The sequence below is a fragment of the Malurus melanocephalus genome, unplaced genomic scaffold, assembly GCF_030028575.1.
Source record: "Malurus melanocephalus ecotype Western Australia unplaced genomic scaffold, MMel_1.1 scaffold_141, whole genome shotgun sequence".
Classification (NCBI taxonomy): domain Eukaryota; kingdom Metazoa; phylum Chordata; class Aves; order Passeriformes; family Maluridae; genus Malurus; species Malurus melanocephalus.
Genome location: NW_026623373.1, coordinates 1,652,353 through 1,674,926, shown reverse-complemented (window position 1 = coordinate 1,674,926; position 22,574 = coordinate 1,652,353). Strand labels below are relative to the sequence as shown.

At 36.8% G+C, this 22,574-nt stretch overlaps 1 protein-coding gene across 1 annotated transcript; it reads left to right on the top strand.

The window, feature by feature from the left end:
* Positions 1 to 2,113: 2,113 nt before the first annotated feature.
* Positions 2,114 to 20,909, top strand: LRRCC1 (leucine rich repeat and coiled-coil centrosomal protein 1). The gene is made up of 19 exons (XM_057371120.1): positions 2,114 to 2,291; positions 2,370 to 2,575; positions 2,924 to 2,989; positions 3,720 to 3,887; positions 5,754 to 5,923; positions 6,022 to 6,231; positions 7,065 to 7,267; positions 7,982 to 8,141; positions 8,441 to 8,589; positions 9,727 to 9,931; positions 12,270 to 12,409; positions 13,679 to 13,880; positions 15,034 to 15,219; positions 15,902 to 16,076; positions 16,809 to 16,972; positions 17,834 to 18,042; positions 18,238 to 18,375; positions 19,753 to 19,888; positions 20,502 to 20,909. Exons 1-19 carry the CDS (start codon positions 2,242 to 2,244, stop codon positions 20,631 to 20,633), a joined length of 3,069 nt encoding a protein of 1,022 aa, XP_057227103.1. The 5' UTR covers positions 2,114 to 2,241; the 3' UTR covers positions 20,634 to 20,909.
* The last annotated feature ends 1,665 nt before the right edge of the window (positions 20,910 to 22,574 follow it).

The following is a 22,574-nucleotide window of genomic DNA, read 5'->3' as shown; positions in this document are numbered from 1 at the left end:
AGGGAAAGAGGAAGGATATGGCAGCATGAGGAAAGAAATCAACATTCCTCATATTATTGACAACGACACGGACATTAGATGAACAAACTATTTTTCCACTGTCCATATACAAAATGGACGTTGATAACCAGTGATCAGCAGTATGTTTTGCCAAAACCTCATCAGTCACTGGGTATACTGGAGCTTGTTTATMCTTCACTCATTAATCACCACCCCAGAAAGACAACTACCAGTTTATTTCAATTTTTTTCCTGAGCACTCATTGTTAAAATAGCACATCCTAAGGCATTAATCTTCAGACTCTGCTGTGAGGGGAAGAAGGTGTATCATAATTTTCATTGTCTGCATAGGTGCTGTGGAACAGAAAGATGAAGGATGAAAGTTCCCACCAGTTTGGCATGTGTCTTTTAAGGTGTGGCCACTGATTTTTCTGCATGTTTATCAATCTGTGGTATGTTTTTTGTTAGGAGCTTCTCTTCAATCAAATGTGGATAGATCATAAACCCATGACTTTTGTACCAAAAAAAAAGCATTTATTCTTTTTAAAAGATGCAGAGAAAAATGGGCAGAAAGCAGAAAACTAACTGAGAAGAAAGGTCAGCATGCATCTTAAGGGTTGTGTAAGCACCCAAACTACTAATTGCTAAGTTCTTACTTTTTGTCAGTCAAGTTGCAGAACCAGTTTTGTCCTGCAGGTCAAAGCTCAGYAGTGCAGTGAACAAAACTCATGCTWTTACAGGGGCCAGCTTGAAAGACACAGCAGTTCACACCAGTCCTGAACAGCAGGGTTCTCCCTCAAGTACCCAATAAATTCATATGAAAAGTTAGTTATATGCCATCATGTAAAAGACCTTTGGCTTTTACAGGCAGGTRCACAGACTGTCCTTTTACTTTTTTCAATGCCTTATTTAAAGTGGGTTTCCTTCACCACACAGAAGCCTTGCAGCATGGTCAGTGACAGAATCTGTAGCTCCAGAGYTTATAACCATAAGAAAATTCTTCCATCTTCTCCAAATCTCTGCAGACTTACTAAATAGTTTCACCTTACAGACTACAAAAATTGTAGTTCTACAAGAAGCACATTTCTACTTATTAAAACTTGCATGCRTTTTAAATTGCATTTATTCATTTCACAAATTGTAGTACGTATTTGAGTATGCATTTACTGTGCACTAATAATTAATAATAACTCAAATATTAATTCACTCGTATTCGTGATCGGGAAACTCAGCATGACAAAAGTTTTAAATGGTTAAAACATGTAATTTCCTGGTTTATTTCRGTGTCTTTTCTGAGTCTCCTCTGTGAATGCACACGTATTTTTTGATATCTAGCAATCTTCCATCTCTGTGCGTTCTGCCATGTACAGCTGCATTTGGATCACTACTTGAAAACGAATCAATGTTTCACTAAATGGCATCTTAAAAGTATAGATGCAATTGATTGTTTTCATTGTTTTTCTTAAAGTATGATTTCTTGTACAACAAAGGCACTTACAAAATCTCCCAAGCAGCAAATTAATAGGGATTTTTTTACTTCTGACAAAGCTGCCTGATCTCAGAAAAGCCTACTGAGATTATCACTCGGTGGCTGGGCACTGGAACAGGTTCCCCAGGGATACGGTCACCGTTCCTAGCCTGAAATGAGCTGGACAATGCTCTCTCAGATACACGGGTGTGATTCTTGGGGATGATCACCGATGATCACTGCGGGCTCCTTCCGACCCAAGATAGTCTGTGAGATTCTTAATACCGTGTGAGCTCTAAAGAACACCAAAGCCCCAGACGTGCCCCCCCCCCGAGACAAGAATTCAAAGCAGGCCGGTCGATAAACCCGGCCCCTTCCTGGGCCGATGACAGGAAGCGGCACGGAGCGGCAGAGAGGGGCAGGAGGCGGCAGGAAGCGGCAGGAAAGGGTCGGGAGCGGCGGGGAGCGGCCGGGAGCAGCCGGGAGCTGCAGGAACGGCAAGGAGCGGCAGGAGCGGCGGGGAGCCCAGCAGAGGCAGGACACAGGGCACCAGTCCCCACACCACCCCGCCCTTCCCCGGCTCCGGCAGCGCCGCCTGCCCGCGGCGGGGGCGGGAGCGGGAGCGGGAGGCGGCAGGAGCGGAGCGGAGCGGGGCGGCGGGGCCGTGAGGCGGGGCCCTGAGGCGTTTGTGTCCCGGCCCCGAGGCGGAGAGCGCTGCCGTGGGGCGTGAGGGAGGCTCGAAGCGAGGTGCGGCCTGCGCGGGAGCCCGGCGGGATGGCGGCGATCCCCGGCGAGCTCAGCCTCATGGATAAGGGCCTTCAGAGGTGAGCGCGGTCGGGCCGGGGCTGAGGGGAGGCGGGGGACGCAGCTGCCCGGCTGACGGCGGGTGCCTCTCTCCGCAGCCTGCTGGATGTGCCCCTGAGCTCGGATCTGCACAAGCTCAACGCCCACTGTAACCACATCGCCAGGATCCAAGGGCTCGACCACCTCCGGAATCTGCAGCACTTGGATCTGTCATCAAACCAGATCCGCCGCATCGAGGGGCTCGGTGCCCTGGCTAACCTGCGCACGCTGAGCTTATCCTGTAACCTGCTGACCAAAGTGGAGGGTATGCAATGTTTATTTTTGTCCATTTAGCAACTTACAAAGGTTTTCTGAGAGTTACCTTACAGTTTACTTCTGAATGTTTGCAGATAATAAATGCTATACCAAGTTAGTATGGGCTGCTAACCGTTTATAGAAGTAAATTTTGAGTATATGTAGTCTTCATTAGCCTTATTATAACAAAATGCCTTAATTTAGGAGCAAAATCTGACTTCTGTATTATGATTATAATTGAATGTCATAATTCATAGTTATAGCCTGTAAAGGTTCACTTTGCAAGCTTTTAATATGATGAAAGCAGAGCCTTCTTCAGAAAATTTTACTGTTTCTATTTTTTCCTCATTTTGTTTAGGACTAGAAAAACTCTTTAACTTAACTATGCTGAACTTGTCATATAATCACATACATGATCTCTCTGGTAAGTGCCTTTGCCATGTGTTGTGCAATGCCAAGCATTTGTCTCACTAATTATGAAAAACTTGACCAAGTGTATTTTGAGAAGTTTCTAGCACCTCAAGTGCCAATTCACTGAATAATTCTAATAAAGGTGACAGTTGCTGCTCTTCCCAGYTTTCAAGTTTCTAACCAAAAATTGTTCTGAACTGGAATGTATTCTTCTGTGTTTGGTGAGGCCACATTTGTTCAGAAAGTAGTACAGTAAATATTTCAAATTTGCTTTCAAAATATTCATGTTTGATTTTTACAGAACAAAAATGCAACTTTACATATGATATGGAAGTTCTGTTTCTCTTTGTTGAAATGCTCAGTTATTGCTTGTACAATTTTATGCTAAAARTCAAGAGAACTTGTAACAGAAAATTAGAAGTACATTGGTAGCAATTTTGTCAATGAGCTAAGTTATAGAAAGAAACTTCAAGGAAAATGTTTCTTTTTACATGCTTTATAACAGTCATAGATTAATCTGTTTCTTTGAAGTCAGYTCTCATAACTAGCTTAAGTGTTGTACCCCGTGGTAATGGAATATGTACACAAGAATATAGAGCAAATGTTATTCTCTCATTTCCACTTATGATATAGTATTTACTGAATATTTTTCAACAAGGTGCCATTTGTTCTAAACCCCATAGTCAAGGACTGTGGCAGAAAACATAATTTTGTGGCTGGGGATTTTTTTCTGAATTTTCCAGGATTTCGATCTCTTCATGGAACCAGACACAAGATTAGCCACATTGACCTTCACAGCAACTGTGTAAGCAATATTGATCACTTACTTCAGTGCACAAAGGGGCTGTGCTGTTTGACAAATCTCACACTGGAAAAAAACGGAAAAGCCAATCCAGTTTGTCACACAGCAGGTATGGATTTCATCTTTTGTAGATATTTGGTGCTCATTAGGTCAGTGATTTCCTTTAATCTGTGAGGCATTTTCTGAAGCTTGCAAATTCATTCATAAACTGGCCAGCCTGCAGAAATCTAGATTCTGTCAAAATTTATTTATTTTCCATTAAAAAAATCTTTTTTTCCACTGGGCATATTCTCAAAATTGTAACTGGTATKCTTTGATAAGGCTCAACATTTTCATTTGTGAGTCCAGAGGAGGGCTACCAACATGATTAGAGGGATGGAGCACCTCTCCTATKAGGAAAGGCTGAGAGAATTAGGATTATTCAGCCTGGAGAAGGCTTCAGGGTGACCTAATTGCGTGTTCGCAGTACTTGAGAGGAATCTACAAAAAGGAAGGAGAGAGATTCTTTCAAAGGGCATGTAGTGACAGGACAAGGAAGAATGACTTCAAACTGGACAGGTTTAGATTAGATATTAGGAAAGAATTCTTGACTGTGAAGGGTGACAARGCACTGGAAAGGTTTCCCAGAGTAGTTGTGGATGCCCCATATCTGGAAATTTTCAAAGCCAGSTTGGATGGAGCTCTGAGCCATGTGATCTAATGGAAAGACCAGACTATTAATATTATRAGCTGGATAGGTGGGGAATTCAAAGAAAGTATGTAGAGATATTGAAATGTATAGACAGGGGGCAGACACCGGAAGTAGATAATCTGCTACTGACAGAGACCACGAGAGAAAGATCAATAGGACTGTTAGCTTTTCCTTCTTTTCCCCCTGCTTCGGTTAGCAGTGACAGACTCTAGKATCCTCTGCAGTGTTTAGCATTTTCATCAAAATGGATGGCAGGTGTTTCACTAGGCAGCATGGACATGAGTTGGAGAATGCATGTGGATACATCTSTTTCAGTTGCATTGTTTAGAGCTTCTGGTTTGGAGATAGGCTTTTCAGGACATTAAAATGTTACACTCTATGTTCAAACAAGTTAAATTGTAGCATGCTGTGTTGGTGTAGGTTCTTCATTCTCCTTGTGGGTAAGAGGGGAAAAATGTCTTACAGGAAGGTAGACGTGGAAGATTGATGCTTTTAGGAGAGCTCAAAGATAATTTCATTTCAAGAGTAGAACATTAGGAATTACAGTAATGAAAAATAGCAACTATATCATGAGCATATAGCTGATACGGGTGTAAYGTATGTACAGTTAGAAAGAAACATCAGAGGTAATTGAGGAAAGCTAAATCAGGTTTTAAGTAATGTTTTCAAACACACCCATCATGTTTTACAAAGACATTCATGCACTGCAGAAACAGTAGCAGGACAGTTATCTGGTTAACTTAGAAAATGCCCCTAGWTTTCATCTGCAAGTGTTTACATACCTCTTCATGTCTATGTCTTTGGTGGCACTTTCAAAGCTGCAGTGTTCAGCTGCCCAAATTCTAATAATTTAAAAACAGTAAGTTCAATGCTTTACAGTTTCATAACAAGTTGTGTCATTCACTGACAAAGGATGAAGTTGTCTAAGCYCATTTAGAACTTGCCTTTCCATTACATTCATCTACCCTTTTRTTTGGTACAACTGTTTGGGTGCAGTAGGCTGATGTTGAAAGATTATCTGGRCAATTGCAATGTGCTGATTGTGGCTGGGAAATCCCTTTGTAGATCAGGACTAGGCACTCAGCTTCCCAGTTGATTTAATTTGTAATATTGTCTGTTGAAAGGCATGGGTGGGGAAAGGTGAGACAATGGTAGATAACTCACTCTTTTTTTTTCTTACATTAAAAACATGCAATGAATCATTTAAGATGATGAGGTACCTAAAATGCACCTGACATCTCCTTAGAARATTGATTTCAGTTTAAATATTGTCTTTTTCTCAAGGTTACAGAGAAACTGTTCTTCAGTCATTRCCCCAGCTAACAGCTCTAGATGGAAGAAATATTTCTGGTGAACCAGTGGACCTGGCRGAAGAAAATGGTTCAGATTTGCAGGGTTTAGAAGACGTTTTGGACTCTCTGGTTTCATCTGGGTGCCCTTCATTCAGAGATCAGGTGCCATATTTTGTGTATACTGGTTTTAAGATTGATAATCCTATTTTTACATAGCATGCAGCATATTAATGCTAAGGGGTTGTTTTTTCTTCTGCTAGAACAATGTTCCCTTACTGCTGGTGACACCACACATCGACCAGGCACTGGCTCAATTTCGGCAGCGTACAAGAATACCAGTGCAAGGTACCACCAGCTCCTCCACAGAACTTGTCTCATCTTCTGAACCCGAGAAGACCAAGCTTGATAAAATACACAGCGAGATGAGAATTAAAAAGATAGAAGATCAGCTTTCACTGATACTGCAAAAGGTGATWTTTTTTCTGTGATTGCACAGCATGTTCTGTTTGTCAGATGAGCTGTACATTACTGATATTGAAAAATTTGCTTAACCAGACTGGAGCATTTCTATGTGTATGTAGGGCTGACTGTGCTAATGTTTACTCATTTGAGAAGMTAGGAATAAAATCAAAACGAGTCTTTAAGACTGAAGATTGCACTTTGAATCATGACAACTTTCATACTGTAAATGAAAATAATAATAAATAATGATAAAATAAATAAATAATAATAAAAAACTATAATGGGACTAGCAGAGCTATCTGATGATATTATATTAGCAAATTGTTTTCTGTTTTTTTACCCTGAAGCTRTCAAAATAGTAACTGAACCAGAGTAAAACATGAAATACACCAAAATACCTGGATTATATGGTTGGTGAAAATCAAATTCAGAAAATTCAACTTGGTTTTAAATGTTTGCCAGGTAATAGAGTTTTTGTTAACATAGGTAAAATAAGTTTGTCAGGTTTGTTTGCTGGTTGTGTTTGCAAAGCTTTTTTGGTGTTAAGTGCTATGTTTGTTCTACATTTTTCACTAGCTTTTTATACCTAAGGATTTTACCAAACCTGAGATATTTCAAAAAGGTACAACTATATGTTCTTAAGCATCTTGGGTTTWCTTTATCTTTAGCACAACAACATATTTTAGCAAGGAAGGAAGGGATTGTAAAAGTGAAAAAACTGGAAGCAATTGTTTAGTTTTCTATCAAAATTACTTTGCATGATTTTTTTTTTTTAAATAGCACCTGAAAAAGTGTTAGAAAYAAGACAATTAGAAATTTATGTCTAAAACTTTGATCTCAGGTATCTGATAGTTCAAGACAGGAAGCTGCTCCAAGTGCTCTCAAAGCTAAGAGAGACACAGATCCAACTTCTGAGAGTGAAAATGAGAGTGGGAAGGAGAACAACAGAAAGGTCACTAAAGGAAGCAAGAACCCGCCTTTCCGCAGAACTACCTTATCTACAAAGGGTCGTGCAAATCATCTAAAGAAGAAAATAACTGACAGGTATCCCAGTGTTTACCATATAAAGCCAAGATGAGTTAAACTGAATGCTGAACCATTGAAACATTTCGCTGAAAGTGGTAGGCTGTGTAAATCAGCTCTGTTACTAATGCCCTGAAAATTAGTAGCTACTGAGGCTTCTTTCAGTTATTTTTCCATATGAGCAGTTTCTCTCTTCAGGTGAGAAGGAAATTGAACTGAAGATTCCAAAGCAGTTTTGAAATTCTAACAGAATTATATTTTTATCTTTATTTTAAATTGTGGTGACATAAGAATTCTCCACAGATGGAAATTAGGAATTAAAAAATCAAAGATTCATGGTCAGAACAATGGTCAAGAATATATCACCTTTATGCAGCTGAGGATGCCATAGTGATTTGTTTGATTTATATAACAAATATCAGAAGTGATCGGTAGAAGACAATACAAATTGGAATATATTAGTTCAGTCAGCCGCTGCAGCTCTACAAGTACTCTAGTTCTCKAAAATTATTTCATTGCTATGTGATCATGAGATGTTTTTAGATAGCATCTACTAGATACAAGTATTTTTTTAGAGCTAAATATTTGAATTTAACTGTTTCTGCTATGGTCTGATTGCAAATTATTTTCTACATGGTTTTGAATTCTCTGGTATTCACCTGCTGCACAAAACTGTAACATTTTTTGATATAAAAGTGTCTGAATCCCCTGTTACTGTTTCAACTCTGCATGTAGGGAAGAGAAGAAGAATTCCTCAAAATATCCACACGGTGGTCAGAAGGACTTCCATTTTAAAGTAGTGGGGAGAAAAGCTGAAATATTAAATGGAAGACAGAGCAATGTGGAAAAAGTAGAAGAATGTAATTCAGATGCCACAGAGGAATCAACATACCGAGTAAGTTTTGCATTATTTCAAGTTAAATATATCTTCACCTGAAGCCAAGCATTTGTCTCTTGGTCAAACAAAAATGGGACGTGACCAAAATAATTGCATGTAGGTAGTATCAAGTAGTGTCAGCTGGGAGAGGATGTATTTATTTCAGTTTTATGGGAGTTATTGGTCTGGTTGCTTGCACTTTCTTAATTCATCCATGAATTCCAGAAAAGGTCCTGTTCTACAATTATAAATATTGTCATTTTTGGCTGTGCTTGAATGTTTCCTAGTAAGTTGATGCTTATCACATTCTTGCTAAGGCACTTATTCAAGAACTGGATCAGGAGAAAGAAAAAAGGTGGAAGGCAGAGCAAGCAGAGAAGAAATTATTAGAGCATGTCAGTGAGCTACAGAAGCATGCAAAAGAAGAAAAGAATATTCAGAGTATGGCTGTGTACACTAGAGACAGGTAGGGAAACAATGCTGTAGTCTATGAATTTGTTACAGTTTTTTTCAAGTAATTCATTTTGTAGGCTTAAGAAACACAAACAACTTTAAACAATAAACCTGGAAAATAATGCATCAAGAAGTAGTCCTAGAATTACTCTCAGTATTACCTAGTGAAATTCCTTTCTGCAGCTTTCTTYCTGTTCTTGCCATAGAACAATATCAGTATTCCACTTTCCTTCCTTTCTAGCCATTAGTTTCCAAACAGTTTGTATAACTCTACTTTCAGTTCAAGCTCTGGTAGCTGTTTCATATTATACTATCACCTTCTGTTTCCCAAACTCCTTTTCCACCTATACCTACAGTGTACTTTAGCTTTCTTCTGCGCAATGCATAGGAACAAAAATGTTTCTGGGAGGCCAGAGTTGGCTCATAGGCAATGTGTTGTGAAGGGCAGGCCCATCACATCTTCAGATGGTTGTCACCGTCCTTGTGTGTTCTGAGCAGCAGCCTTTCTTTCAAAAGATCTCCCTGTTTTTGGAGATACCTGCTCTGTTTGTCTTTTTCTTAACTGCATTGTATTTGTCAAAGCCCCATTTTCTTTCTTTTAGGAAAAACCAAGCCAAAGTGCTTCCTGAGTTCCATCCATCACTGCCTATGAATATTTCCCCTTTTTCCCTTTTTGTTTTTGATTCACTTCCCACCTTTATTTCATATCCCACCTACATTCATCCCATCCTCTATAAGAGGCTTATTATGTTCTTCTTCTGTTGAGATAGATCTTACAGAAAAATTWAAAAAAATATTTAAGAATATTTCAGAGTTTGTGAAGATAATTATTAAAATGMACATGGATAATGTATATTCAAAGTTTGTGTAAAGCAAAATCATACTRGAATGTCATTTCCTAGATGATGTATCTATGAAGTTGTCTCCATCTCAGGTTTTTTTTAAATGAAGCTCCATTTAGTAATGCTACACATGACTTAAGTAACAGTTTACATATTTTTAAACAGTTCTACATAACAGTGCTGTAAATAGTAAAACTCAGTAAAAAACAAGTTGCTACAACAGTTACTATTGTCTTTTTCTCAATATATTTGGCATCAAACTTAATACTAAAATGGYTATAGTACAACTTTATTGCATTTATTCTCAGGTTAAAGGAATTGATATTGAAAGAGAGAGATGCCAAAGCAAGCCTGCAAACAGATGTCCAACAGTTGAAAGGTGAAACTGAAAGACTTACAAATGAACTAAATCAGGCAAGAAATAAAGAAGCAGAACATCAGAAGGCCATGCGAGCTTTAGAAGAAACACTGTCCAAGATGGAGACACAGAGATTGCAGGAACGAGCAATAGAGGTAAATATTTTTCACGAGTAAATAAAGCAATGGCAACGGGATGGCTACCATAGTCCTGAATACAAAGCAATACCAGATTTTACCAGCGTTGAGTCTGAGTTTGCCACAATAAAACCTGGGGCTTGTTTTTTCTACACAATAGTAGTTAATAACAGGTATCTATTTTAATTGTCAATTAATGTATTTTATAAATGGTGGTCTTAAGATAAAGGAGAACAAGTCCTATGTAMTTAACACTGAGAGTTGATACTTTCTGAAAATAGAGTGTAACCAAATTTTTTTAAATGTTGCTAAAATAAATAAGGACCTTACTACTGGGATGGAAATCTGGTAGTTCTGTTTGTTTTGCTGATCTATAGAAATAGATGCTTTTAATTGCAACCAGAACAAAACAGTAATTGCTGAGAACTTTAAAGATTATGGTTAGTTTATGTGATGTTTTGTGTTTGTTTGGGAKTTTTTGGTTTTGTTTTTACAGCTGGAGAAGATGATAATGCTTTTGTTGTCAGAGGCTTTTTGTTCAATATACAAATATATATGATGAAGGTGCTGGACCAGATACTGCCACTGTTTCTGTCTAAAAAATTACTTGCTAAGTTTTCAGTGTCCTCCAATATCTGTTCCTTTTGTTTGTTTATGTTAGCCCATTCCTGTGTCACTGGACATACAGAAATTGAATCCTTGCACATCCATCCTGAAAAGTCTCTTTGCTGATAGTGTGGTGCTGTAGGAGGTGGTGTTGTTCAGGTTTCCTGAAAGGAGTGAGAATCAGGGAATGTGCTGACAGACAAGCTGAAATGCYATTCAAGTCACCCTCTACTTTTGTTTCCTGTTTGGACCTCTGAGTGGCTCTTCCATTTCTTCCTTACCTWTACATGTCCTGGAGCTATTATGGAATCTAGAAGCCACCTTCAGTTTAGACCAGGTATCTGCCTGTCAGTTTGAAAAGTACTAAGTTAGARATTTGGAGAACAGGAGAGTGGGATTTGGGTGTGAATGTGTTGTTTCTTTCTATCCTGTAAGAATGGAAACATCTTAGTGAGTTATGAGGTTTATTTTTCCTTTAGTGAGTTTGTMGAAATAAGGAATCTCTTTTGGTGCTAGTAACATTGTTTTTATTAACTGCAAAACTTTATGAAGGGAAAATCTTTGTTTCTGTCTTTAAAATCCTGTAGCAAATACTCTTTAATAATTATTRTTTAAAGAATAATCATGATGCTCKCGAMACTAAATCTTCTTTTTGAATGTTCATATTTAATATGCCATTGGCCTATTTTATCAATTCCCAGAATTAACAAGTTCTAGAATATTTCACAGAGTTTTCTCATCGTACATCCCGGCAATTACCTTCAGGGATAAATTATGTTTACTCCAGGTAGCCACTGTTTAGGGCCTTCAGTCAGCATTGCTAGGTGACTTCTTGAAGGGGTTCAAGATGAGTAAGCTTACTATGTCTAAATGTGTTCCCTATTCTCTGKCAGTCTTTATATTTGCATATGTTCTTGCTTGACATTTATAAGTGCTTCAATTTAGGAGAAAATTGCTGCTCTTCCTCCACAAAACAACAGGAATACAGTGGGGTGTGTCTAAAAGTTACTCATTAAACTATTCATTAAAAACTTAACATGTAGAACATGAGAACTAAGCCTTCTGAAGTGTCCTGATTTCGAATTACTATTTAATGAGTAATTAAAATCTTTTTTATAACTTGTTTCATCTCTTTTTTCTTCATGTTSAATCAGAAAAGAGTTTTGTATTTGAAAGGCTTAAGTTGATAAAATGGAATTACTCATAAAAGCTTACATTGAATGGAAGAASTGGAGCATGCCATCTGGTGTTTATAGTGATTCTACTTTTTTTGTAAAATCATTAGAAAGAAGCTCTGTTCAGCAACTCTGAACTGTACAAATCAGAAAGATGGAGATTTTTACAAAAGTGGAGTGTTAAAAAAGGAAAGTTATGTTGAATACATCTAAAAAAGTTTTGTTTGAAACTAATACAAGTATTACAATATGAGAGTTTCTAATTAGGGAAATTATTTTGCCAGTCACTTTCACTTCTGCRGGACACCTTGAAGTTCTTTACAAATTAAGTAAATGCCATTGGCTCTTTATTAAGATTGCTATTTGTGTTGCAGTAAGTTAAGCCAAGACTTYATTTTAAACATCTTAAATTTCTTCAAGTGTTACAATATATATTAAGAAAAAAACAAAATAAAACCAAAACCAAACAAAAAGCTCTTAGAAAGCACCTGTTCCTTTGTATTCTAGTATAAAACATGAAGATTAGATTGCAGTTTTAAGAAAATCTTGTTCTTTTCTTTATGAATTCCACACAGATGAAACAGGTGCAAGAAGCAGAGCTTAAAGCATCAGCAAATGAAAGAGAAGTACAGTTACTTCGAATATCCGTCCGACAACAGAAGGAGAAAGTAAAACAACTACATGAACTTCTTGTATTAAGAGAGAGAGAGCAAAGGTATGGGGTCATGATTTTCTTTTCACAAATTAATAGAGATGGTTGTGTGGCAAAYATAATTTGTTCATTTATKTYYKRRMGWMSRSGYKYSYKKTYAYKYRKWYWSYWWTRKGRTKWKYWTKWKMYKWKTRKKWSWGATRSWMDBTSYWWWWWWKYWRWTKTCWTMMSMYASMYTYTCYWKMTKATTWRWRAWKMYYTTSTAKATSMTKASTMATWAKTYMWTGKWKRVWWYWDCWRKCYDTBYAYKWSAWWKSWKYWTRTSMTWKKWWWWKKYSMRWWMKCKWKKTKKWRTAYKYSWTSYRKWWTYMARKMWWWRTYMKMWRMAWWTWAMAYTKTMTTMRAWYRACYKWYTGWWSWKCWRYWKMTSYTWSWWCWRCWWMAWRYKWTSYYWMKTMTYMRTSRKCWKYYRSWRYRTSTTWCAYSKSKGTRGWSRSKKMSTSWYYTKYCYSRYYYTYTYYYWKMWMATYYYRCTCTWTYTKRWGRWYWSSKKWGYTCWGTRRCAKYMAKYYAWKMCMWYYWWMTRWSWRWAAMMYKWMWRRMWGARRTWCMMYWKMMTGWGRTMYSKYWAYATATMMSSWWSKTTMTTWRTGARMWAMMCWGSYYWSMWWYRCWRWMTTTTMMWMRRRAMRATRWATKYAKMKMMCMARRYAACYTMMKRTSWASAKRRGAASAAWCWRRKWKMWKWSWWWYSRSARYYTMMMAWMAYWRYTTYMKAMMRMYCYRKAAKWYSYAWTKKSWWRKMCAGKKRGRKWKWKGWTSRGYKTTWRYYWTWWYTWWWKRMKKAYWRRMYWGYWWMKRRKMMMGKKTWTKYTKRMTWSARMWKKRWYSWTYAGRWMSMTKWWASYRMYRCWTTYSWKKWWWTKSSWYYRARWRWATWSCWGSAGKWRKWRGKTYWSSKYSWRKGGWATKMMYRAYTKSAWMASAKTYWKSMTKKRMWRSKYWKKKCYMWKWKTCCAATGTCAATTCCAGTTGTTTATTAACAGCAGAGCAAACTAATGCTAACTAATAGTAAAAGCACAATTGAATAATTTATACAAGTGTTTGRATTAAAAAGTAAGGRTAATMTTTTGGGTGTTTTAATAGTAGTCAATAGAATTTTCCTCAYATCAGAGCCATTGTCATAGAAGACTGAAAACTGTCTGTGAGATGAAAGAATTTATCCMATGTATTATGTGATTCATTATCCTTGATCAGTAATAAGGAAATTAATTAAAACAACATTGTGAGATCCTGCAGTTCATGTCTCAAGTATATGTTTGATAACTTCAGGAAGGAACTTGAAAACAGAGTTGCTTTAAATGGACCTGAATTTCAAGATGCTTTGTCAAAACAAGTGGCTAAAGAGGAGCAGAGGCATGAACAGCATGTTAGAGAACTTCAGGAGAAAATTAACTTGTCAAAGCAGAAGTACAGAGAGTTAGAAGATGAATTTCGTTTAGCTTTAACTGTTGAAGCAAAAAGATTTAAAGAGGTAAGACTAAGAGAACATTTCATCTCACACTAGGTGGGGTTGTAGTTCTCTTAAATGTGTTGGGTTTGGGGGTTATTTTGGGTGAGTTTTTTTGTGTTTTATTGGGTTGTTTTTTTCTCTCTATRGTCTTTGCTCCAAGGATTCATGCAAAAATACTGGTAGTAGGTTTTGAAATATCAGTGATTTGAACAATGACAGCAAATGTCAAGTCTGCACTTAAAAAACCAACATTTTTGTACATACCCAGAAGTCGATCAAAAGAAATTAAAAAAAATGTTCTGTCTGATGCTATTAMTTTTTTAAAATATGTTGACCTTCTATTAGAATATATTCAATTACGGMTGAACCCCTTTTTTGAGGTTTTGAGTGTTTTGATAAGGTTATAGTTAAATATATATACTAGTGTATATATATTAGTTAAATATATATACTAATGTAATGAAGTTCCTCATTGTGTAAATTTTCAAAATTGAATTTTGAGTTGCATTTTAAAACTCATATCCAAAACTTGCTTACTAAATTCCTTAGAGAACTTAYTTCTCTGGCTAGTATTTACATTCTTTTCTGTGCTAAATAAAGTATTAAATTAACCTTAAACTTGGTTTTCTTTGTTTTAAATCAGTTTTAAATAGATGGGAGAAGAGGGGAAAGAAGAAGACAGGGTTTTCAGCCTTCAAATCTTTCTGTTGCAAGAAAAAACGGCTTGTATTAACTTAGTCATTCTTTGGAGATTTTAATGTCCATCTTAACAATGAGATTAAATCAAGGCATTGTKTTCAGCTCCCAAGTATGGTTTTTCTGCTCTGTTTCCCATTCCCCAACGGATTTTGTTTTCTGTGTGTGGTGGTTTTTTTGGTGTGTTGTTGTTTTGGGGTTTCTTGTTTTTCTGGGCCTTTGTGGGATTTTTCATTTGGGGTTTTTTTAATGTTTTGTTGGGTTTGGGGTTTTTTTACAAATTGGTAGTAGGGTAGAACCAGTTTTTGAAGTTGAAATTTCACCAACAAATCAGGAGAAAACCAGTTTTAGATATTCACTAATTTCATATACAGTTTATKAATTTCTGTGTCTTCACTTGAAATTCAACTTGTGATAATATATGCACACTTCTTTCCAATAGYTAGCATTTTTCAAGTCTCGTCTTAAAAAATTTTAGGTAAAACAGGGTTTTGAAAAAGTTTCTGCTGATCTAGTTGAACACAAACGATCCCTCTTTGAGTTGGAACAAAGGGAAAAAGACATGGCAAGTCTGGTCCAAGAGCTGACAAATATAGTGGAAGAACAGAAAGCAAAAATTGCAGAATTAACAAAATCAAATGATGAAGCTACAGCAAACCTAAAGGTATTTGTTTCAAAACATTTCAGCTATRTTAAAATGTTCAACTATAATAAGATATTTATTTTTGGTAACATGACTCTTAAATGATTGTGTGATCCAGTCCATCTTTGTGCTAAAGCCTAGTGCAGTACAACTCCTGCAAAGTTGTTTCTAATCTCCCCTCTACATATTGTTAGGATGTCCAAACACTGTGTGGCTGTACAGAATAGGATTCTACCAGTCAGTGATGCTTCTAAGAACAAACCTATATTAAATCATCAGTAATCTGCAAAACTAAAAGTAACTTGGATAATTAAAGAAAATTTTTATCATTGGAAGTGCAAGTACATCCCAGCTTCTGTCTTATTCTGATTCAGTTTTAAATATCTTTTCTTTCTCTTTCCTTGTCTTGACTTGTGCATTTATAATTCTAAACAGGTTTTTATAATTACACTGATAATTGAAAGCAGCTATTTAGAAATCAGTTTTACAGTTTTCTGGGATTGAAGTATATTTATTTGAAGCAAACATTTGTTTCACAACYGGAATGAGATGCAGATAGAACCCTGAATGCAAGTAGAATATTTTTCAGTTAACTTAAGTTACTGTATATAGGTATTATTTTCCTAACCCCTTAGTAATGATTTAAAATTTTGAGTATTGTTTTAATGATCTTACTTTGTTTTTCCAATGTTTATTCATACAGTGTCGAACTGGAGAACTTGAAACTGTGATGGAGGAGAACAGACAGAAGGCTGTTCAAGTTGAACTTCTAAAAAAGGAAAATGGAAAACTTATTTCCCAGCTGACAGCCCAGGAATCTGTGATTGATGGATTAAAAATGGAAAGAAAAATATGGGGGCAGGAGTTGGCAGAACAGGGTAAAAGAGCGGGTTTTTTTCTCTTTTGCAAAAAAAAAATGGTGGTGTTCAATGTTTTACCTTTCAAATAAACACTCTAATGTAGGTGTAGTCATGACAGGGATTGCTGGATGCCTTCCTGATCTTATCCAGTTGTAAAGATGATGTGCAAAAATAAATATTCTGTGGCACATGGGCTTATACAGGATCTGTAACAGCAGTTGTGGGAGTCAGCTGGGAATACAGGTAACCTGTTTGCTGAAAATGTGAAAATACCATAATGTACAAAGAACTTTTAAACATCAAACTAGAAAAGCAAGGATTTGTAAATAATGTTACGTAATGCTTCTTGTCTAGCAGGGAAGTCTAATATGAAAATTTCAGTATGTATTTTAGAAGAATGTTAAATGCTGGGGGGAAAAAAGAAAAAACTTTTCATTTTTCTCTATTACTGTGACTCTGCACCACCTTGTGGTCTTTTGGATTGTTTGGGGTTTGTAAGAATTACTGTCACCTTTTATTCAGAGGAGTATTCAAAAAATATAAAACATAGACCTTCAGTTCTACATTTTCTCCTAAATGTTACCTACTGACAGATTAAATCCCTGCAGTGTTTCCAGAGGGCAAAATAGTCAATACTTTGGTTTGCAAGGTTCTTACCTTTGCTTTCCCCAGCACCATCTTCCTACATTCTACATCTTGAGATCATGTATACAATGAGTTGCTGTAATGTGAATATCCTGTTTGGTCTAGGAGCTCATCTTGCGCAAGATCGGGGAAAACTGGAGGCAAAAATTGAAGTTTTAACGAATGAGATTGACACGTTAAAAAAGCAAAAGGAAAAGGACAGTGATACCGTAAGAATTAAAAATAAAATCCTGGATGATCAGACAGAAACAATTAGGAGATTAAAAGAAGTAAGTGCCATATCTGACAATCTGTAAGTCTTTCACTGTAAGTCTTAATTTTAGCTATCACAAACCCTGTGGTAAAAGCTGGGTCTGCACTGTAGTTTACCAGCTCACAAATAACAGTCGGGCTGTCRGTGGCAATTAATTTCCCTGAAAGCAGAAGAGGGCTTTTTATCAAATTGATGCACAGTGATGCTACTTTGAATCTCTCATTGAACCATAATTATGTACAGACTTTCTTTCTTCTCTTTGCCTTGTCTCAATTGATTCTTGATAATGATTTTGAGAGAAAACTCAGGTGAAACTAGGTTGAGGTGAAACTAGGATAGCATAATTCTTCCTAGGGAAAAATAATTTTAAAAGTTTGCTTCACATTAGTTCTACAACATAAATATTTATTCTTTATTTTGTTCTTGTAAATCAGTATTTTGGCAGCAGAGGTATTATGTTTTTTCCCAACAGTTCCATTTATCTCATTTGGAGACTTAAGACTTTAGCTTACTAATCAAAATTTTCTAGCATGTTATGTCAGTCAAAGTTAGATGCATTATCCATTGTTAGAGATTGTGAGCTCAGTGACTTACACATACTATAAGCTTTTTACTCAACTCTTATGTAAAATAAGAGTTCAAAGTAACTTTCTTAACTTGCTTTGAAGTTCAGATTTATGTTTTGGTGTAGTATTTTTTTAATTCTGGCTTTTTTCAGCTGAAGATTAACTGGCTATCACTTTACTAAGTATTCTTCATACGTTTAGAAGAGTAAACTTTCATGTTCTTCTCTGTTCCATCGTAGACTAAACAAACACTCTTAAGGGGTAACAAAGTTAAGGGAACTTATGTGTTCTAAATTACTTATCTTCTAAAGGGCTTGCAAGAAAAAGATAAACAAATTAAAAAACACCATGAAGAAAATCAGAAAGCTCAGAAATTGCTTCAAGTACAGTTGGATGAAAAAGCTGCTGAATGTGAAAAGTTAATGGAAAAATTAGAAAGGCAAAATGTAAGAAAAGAGGAATTAAAGGAATTGCTGGAAGAAAAAGAAGTAGAACTTGATGATGTTAAGAATGCACTCAGGTAATACATACTGATCACAATAATTCTTTGGGATCATTATATGCAACACTGCTCTGAAGTTATTCTGTGTTCATAGAGGACTTACTTGCTAATTAAACCCATAAAAATGAGGAGAAGTGGAATAATGAAAAACCTTTCTGCCCTCCTAAGAAGTGGTATTTACATTCATTGTAAATRTGTGCATTTTATTTTCAGTGCACTGAAAAAGAGGTGGCAAGGTAAAGGAGAGCTATTAAGCCAGCTGGAGGTGCAGGTTAAACAAATGAAGGAGAACTTTGATTTCAAAGAGAAGAAGCTGATTGAAGAGAGAAATAAAAGTCTTCAAACTCAAAGGTGAGCACCTTAATAGTTTATTTTGTGACTGCTCAGCTACTATAGAGTTGCACTTCTAATAACTGAACAGAAAGGCTTGACTATATGGTGAAAGAATGCATAATACCTCTTTAACTACTTTGTGAGCCCAGTTATAAAACTGGGCCTAGAAGGAATTTTTGCTATAGAGGTGACTTACTTCATGGAACTGGCATTCAGTTACTGCATTCGTCATCTGAACTATTTCATTTCAATTTTCTTTGAAAATAACGTCATACAGTTGGCCTCATCCCATCAACCCAACCTGTCCCAATCCCTTCTGTAGAGCCTTYCTGCCCTCCAGCAGATCAACACTCCTGCCTAGCTTGATATCTGTTAATTGCTGTTTCAGTCTGTGACAGACTGTATCTAAGTTACCTGTCATTCTTTTCATAAACAAATTGCAAGATTTTAAATTGATTTTCATATTCGTCTTGTACTGTCACTCTCTTTGATCAATTATAARTTAAATATGAGATGATACAGAAACAAGTACTCATAACCCAGAAAACCATTGCATATGCATCAGGAATGATGGAGAAGTTTGAGGGACTGATGCCTGTGATAAGTTTAGATTCTTAGTATGATTTTTGCTTTGTTCTCTGGCCCCCTTCTCATGTTTTCCTTCCTTCCTCCCAACTGTGCTTGAGAAAATTCCAGCTAGGTAATAAGATTGCATTAAAAAAAAAACAAAACCCATAGAACTACAATAAATCAACAACCATAACAAAAAAGCCAACAAAACCAACCACCTCAAATAGTCAATAATACTGGGATTTGGAATTGTTAGAAGATTATTAGTGAAACTTTTGTTCTAAATTGAAATTTTTGTTCTAAATAACCCTGTCTTGTTTCAGAATTTTGTGGTAAACAAATTGTATAAATTTGCCTTGCTTTTTGTTTCTACATATTTAAAAGCTATCCCCTAAAAGCAGAATTTTCTTGGAGAAAAGGAAACACTTCATTACAGTGAAGCAGACACTTTCCTATTTCCATGAGACAYAGGCTCACAGGCTGTTCACAGGATCAGTTCAGTCATTCATTTCTCGGGAAGCAAAAACATAAGGAAATGTTTGAAAACAGCTGGAATTCTTATCCATGTTGATAGTAGCAAGCCCTAATCTTGTATTATTTGCTAGTGATTAAATGCCTCTGCTAAAAGAATGCCTGAAGTCCTAAACACAGYGCACAGAATACATACTTGAGAAAACAGGACACCTTCTGATGCAGATTTATCATTGTCTTCATGCTTATGTTATTAAAACCGTACCAAAGGCAGAATCGTACAAAGCAAAATACTTCAGTTGTTTGAAAAATTTGTGAAAAAAATTTGTGAATTTTTTTTCAATCTTTTTTTAGGATTGCTGTGGAAAAGCTTCATGAAATGGATAATGCTTTCAAAAAACAACTTGAATCAGTGTTGGCAGCACATCAGGAAGAACTCTTGCAGCTGGCACATGAAAAGGAAAAACAAATTGAAGCAGCAAATGAAAAAGTAATTTTAATAGTCAGTTTATATATTTATTGTATTTGCATTTTTATTCTACAACTGCTACAAGAGTGGTACTTGTGAGTCTCCTGTTTGAATCTATCAGGCTGACTCTGTGTGTAAACAGCCCTAGTTTAGTACTCAATCTTGGCACAACAAGAAAATCCCTAGGGTTGTGCCATCATGAAGTTTTGTATTCAAGCAAAGTAAAGTTCCATKCTATGTAGCTGTTGTGAATCGATAGCTGAACATATCCTTAGCTATACAGGCAAGAGTAATGATGACTATGCCAGATAATCCATTTAACTCACCTATGCCAACCTTACAGTTACTGTTTCTGTCATCTACTGCATTCTACCTTAACATGACAACTGGTGCTTTTTYCCCATAACAAATTTCCTGGATTGAYAGAGTACTTGCTATCTCCTAGCAGATTAATACTTGTTTTTAAAGAAAAATTCYGCTACTGCATCCTGTATCAAGAGTAGTGCATTGCATATTTAAACATAAGCATGTAACTCTTGCATTGATTATCATGGTTAAAAATTGCTAAGACTACATCAGTTTAGGTGTATTAAGAAAAGTAGCAATTCTGTTTCATCTCTGTATACTCTTTCAGGTTTACTGTGTTGAAGAAGAAATGCGAGAGCTTCTGCAAGAAATGGCAASCAATAAAAAAGCCATGGAAAATAAAATACGCCGACTTACACATGCACTGAATGATATTCAACAAGACTTTGAAGATTATTAATATTTATGCTAAAAATGTATATTACACAAGCAGTTTCATACACTACAATGCACTTTCCCTTGTTTTCTAGATAATTAAGTCTTTGTTGTATATTTTGATAGTTCAGGGAGCAGGCATAAATGTTCTTTCTATTTTCATAATAAATAGTTGTTTCTAACCTTTGGTTATTTTTAACTGCTGCCAAAAATGGGTCAAAATATGTGTAGATGAAAAGCATCATAYAAAATTAGAAATTAGCATGTTTAATAAGAGCAAATTAAGTTGGAAAGTTCTAAGCCAAGATGCAGAAGCTTTGCTTCAGGGAGGTAAAGATTCTTGTAATGAGAGAACCAAGAATGTTGAATCACAGAATGGCTCGGGTTGGAAGGGACCGTAAAGATCATCTGGTTTCAACCCCSCTGCCATGGGCAGGGACTTTCCACTAGACCAGGTTGCTCAGAGCTCCATCCTACCTGGCCTTGAACACTTCCAGAGATGGGGCATCCACAGCTTCTCTAGGCAGTCTGTTCCAGTGCCTCACCACACTCACACAAAGGAATTTTTTCCTAACATCCTATCTAAATCTACACTCAGTTTAAAACCATTCTCCCTTGTGTCACAACAGACTCTCTTCCTCTTTTTTTTTGTACCTGAAATTATGTTTTATCTGCCACTGTTGGAGAATGTACAACTATTGCAACTTAAGAGTGGCTTCTTTGGCAATGTAGTTTGATTTTCTGCCCAGCAACAGGCCTACCAGGCTTTTGAAATATAGGAGACARTAACCTATGAGCTTCTTACTGAAGCAAAGCATAAGCCTTATGTTAATTTATTGYTACACTTATTTCATGGTGGATGCTTTACCATTTCCACTGTACTCAGGCATTTACTTCATTTGCTTGTTCTCAGAAGATCCTAAACTGTTACTGAACTACACCATCCTCTGAAGTTTCATGCTGTAGTAAATTCGGATACACRTTCACCAGGTGGAGCTATTTCCTCCTCCCTTGCACCTCGCAGTAGCTGAAGCAGAGTCCTGTTGCTCCAGTGACAATAGCAGCTCCTAAGCCAACCTTACCATCAGTTGTTCAGAACCCAGACTTTAACACACTGGCACCATGTAATTGTCTGCCTTTTTGTGCACAGCAGCTCCATAAAAGTACTCTGTGCTAGTAAAAAGCCCTTGCCTTTGGCTAACTGTGGAAGGCCTGCTGTCTTTGTTATCAATGCATTAATGAAAACTTGTTCTGGGAATCAGAGCTCAATACCAGCTGCCTCTTGTTATGAGGTGCAGCTTAAGTGTGGGATGTAAAAGGCCTTGAAAGCAYGGGCACAAGTTGAAAGCAGAGGCTATGCAGCAAAAACAGCTACCTGATGATCAGTGACTAGTCTTTAGCAAAACACAACCTTTAGAGCTGGGAACTTTTGTTTTGAGAATGGAAGTAGCAACAGCAAAGCAAAATAAAAAAAAGGCAGCTGAACAACTGAATGAGGTGCCTCCAACAGCCTGGGAAAACAACCCCCACTCTGCTTCACACAGGGGGAGGCATGTGGGRCTGGGAATTGTCTAGAGATTGCATGGTCTTATAAAGGCAGAATTCCAAATTTGTGGAGGGGACAGAAAGCAGACATCTGCTTCTGCTGACTTCCTGCATCCAGAGTTCCCGTTCCTGACCCATGAAATCCTGAGGAATGAGCCATCAGCACTAACAGGGAGTGTCTGCACTGTGGTGCTCCTATCTAAGGTAGGATAGAGCTGTTAWGGACTGTTTGCTTGCCATCTGTGCCATTGGTTCATAATATGTAAGAATATATAGCGGTAATGGTTAGGAAAGTGTAAAAAACAAACTCTTACTATCAGTTCTCTAAAGGCAGAAGAAAATTATTTCTTATTCTTGTGCTATATAAATTCAACCCACAGTTTGTGAGGAAATACTCACCTGAAAAGCTGTTCTRTAGTAT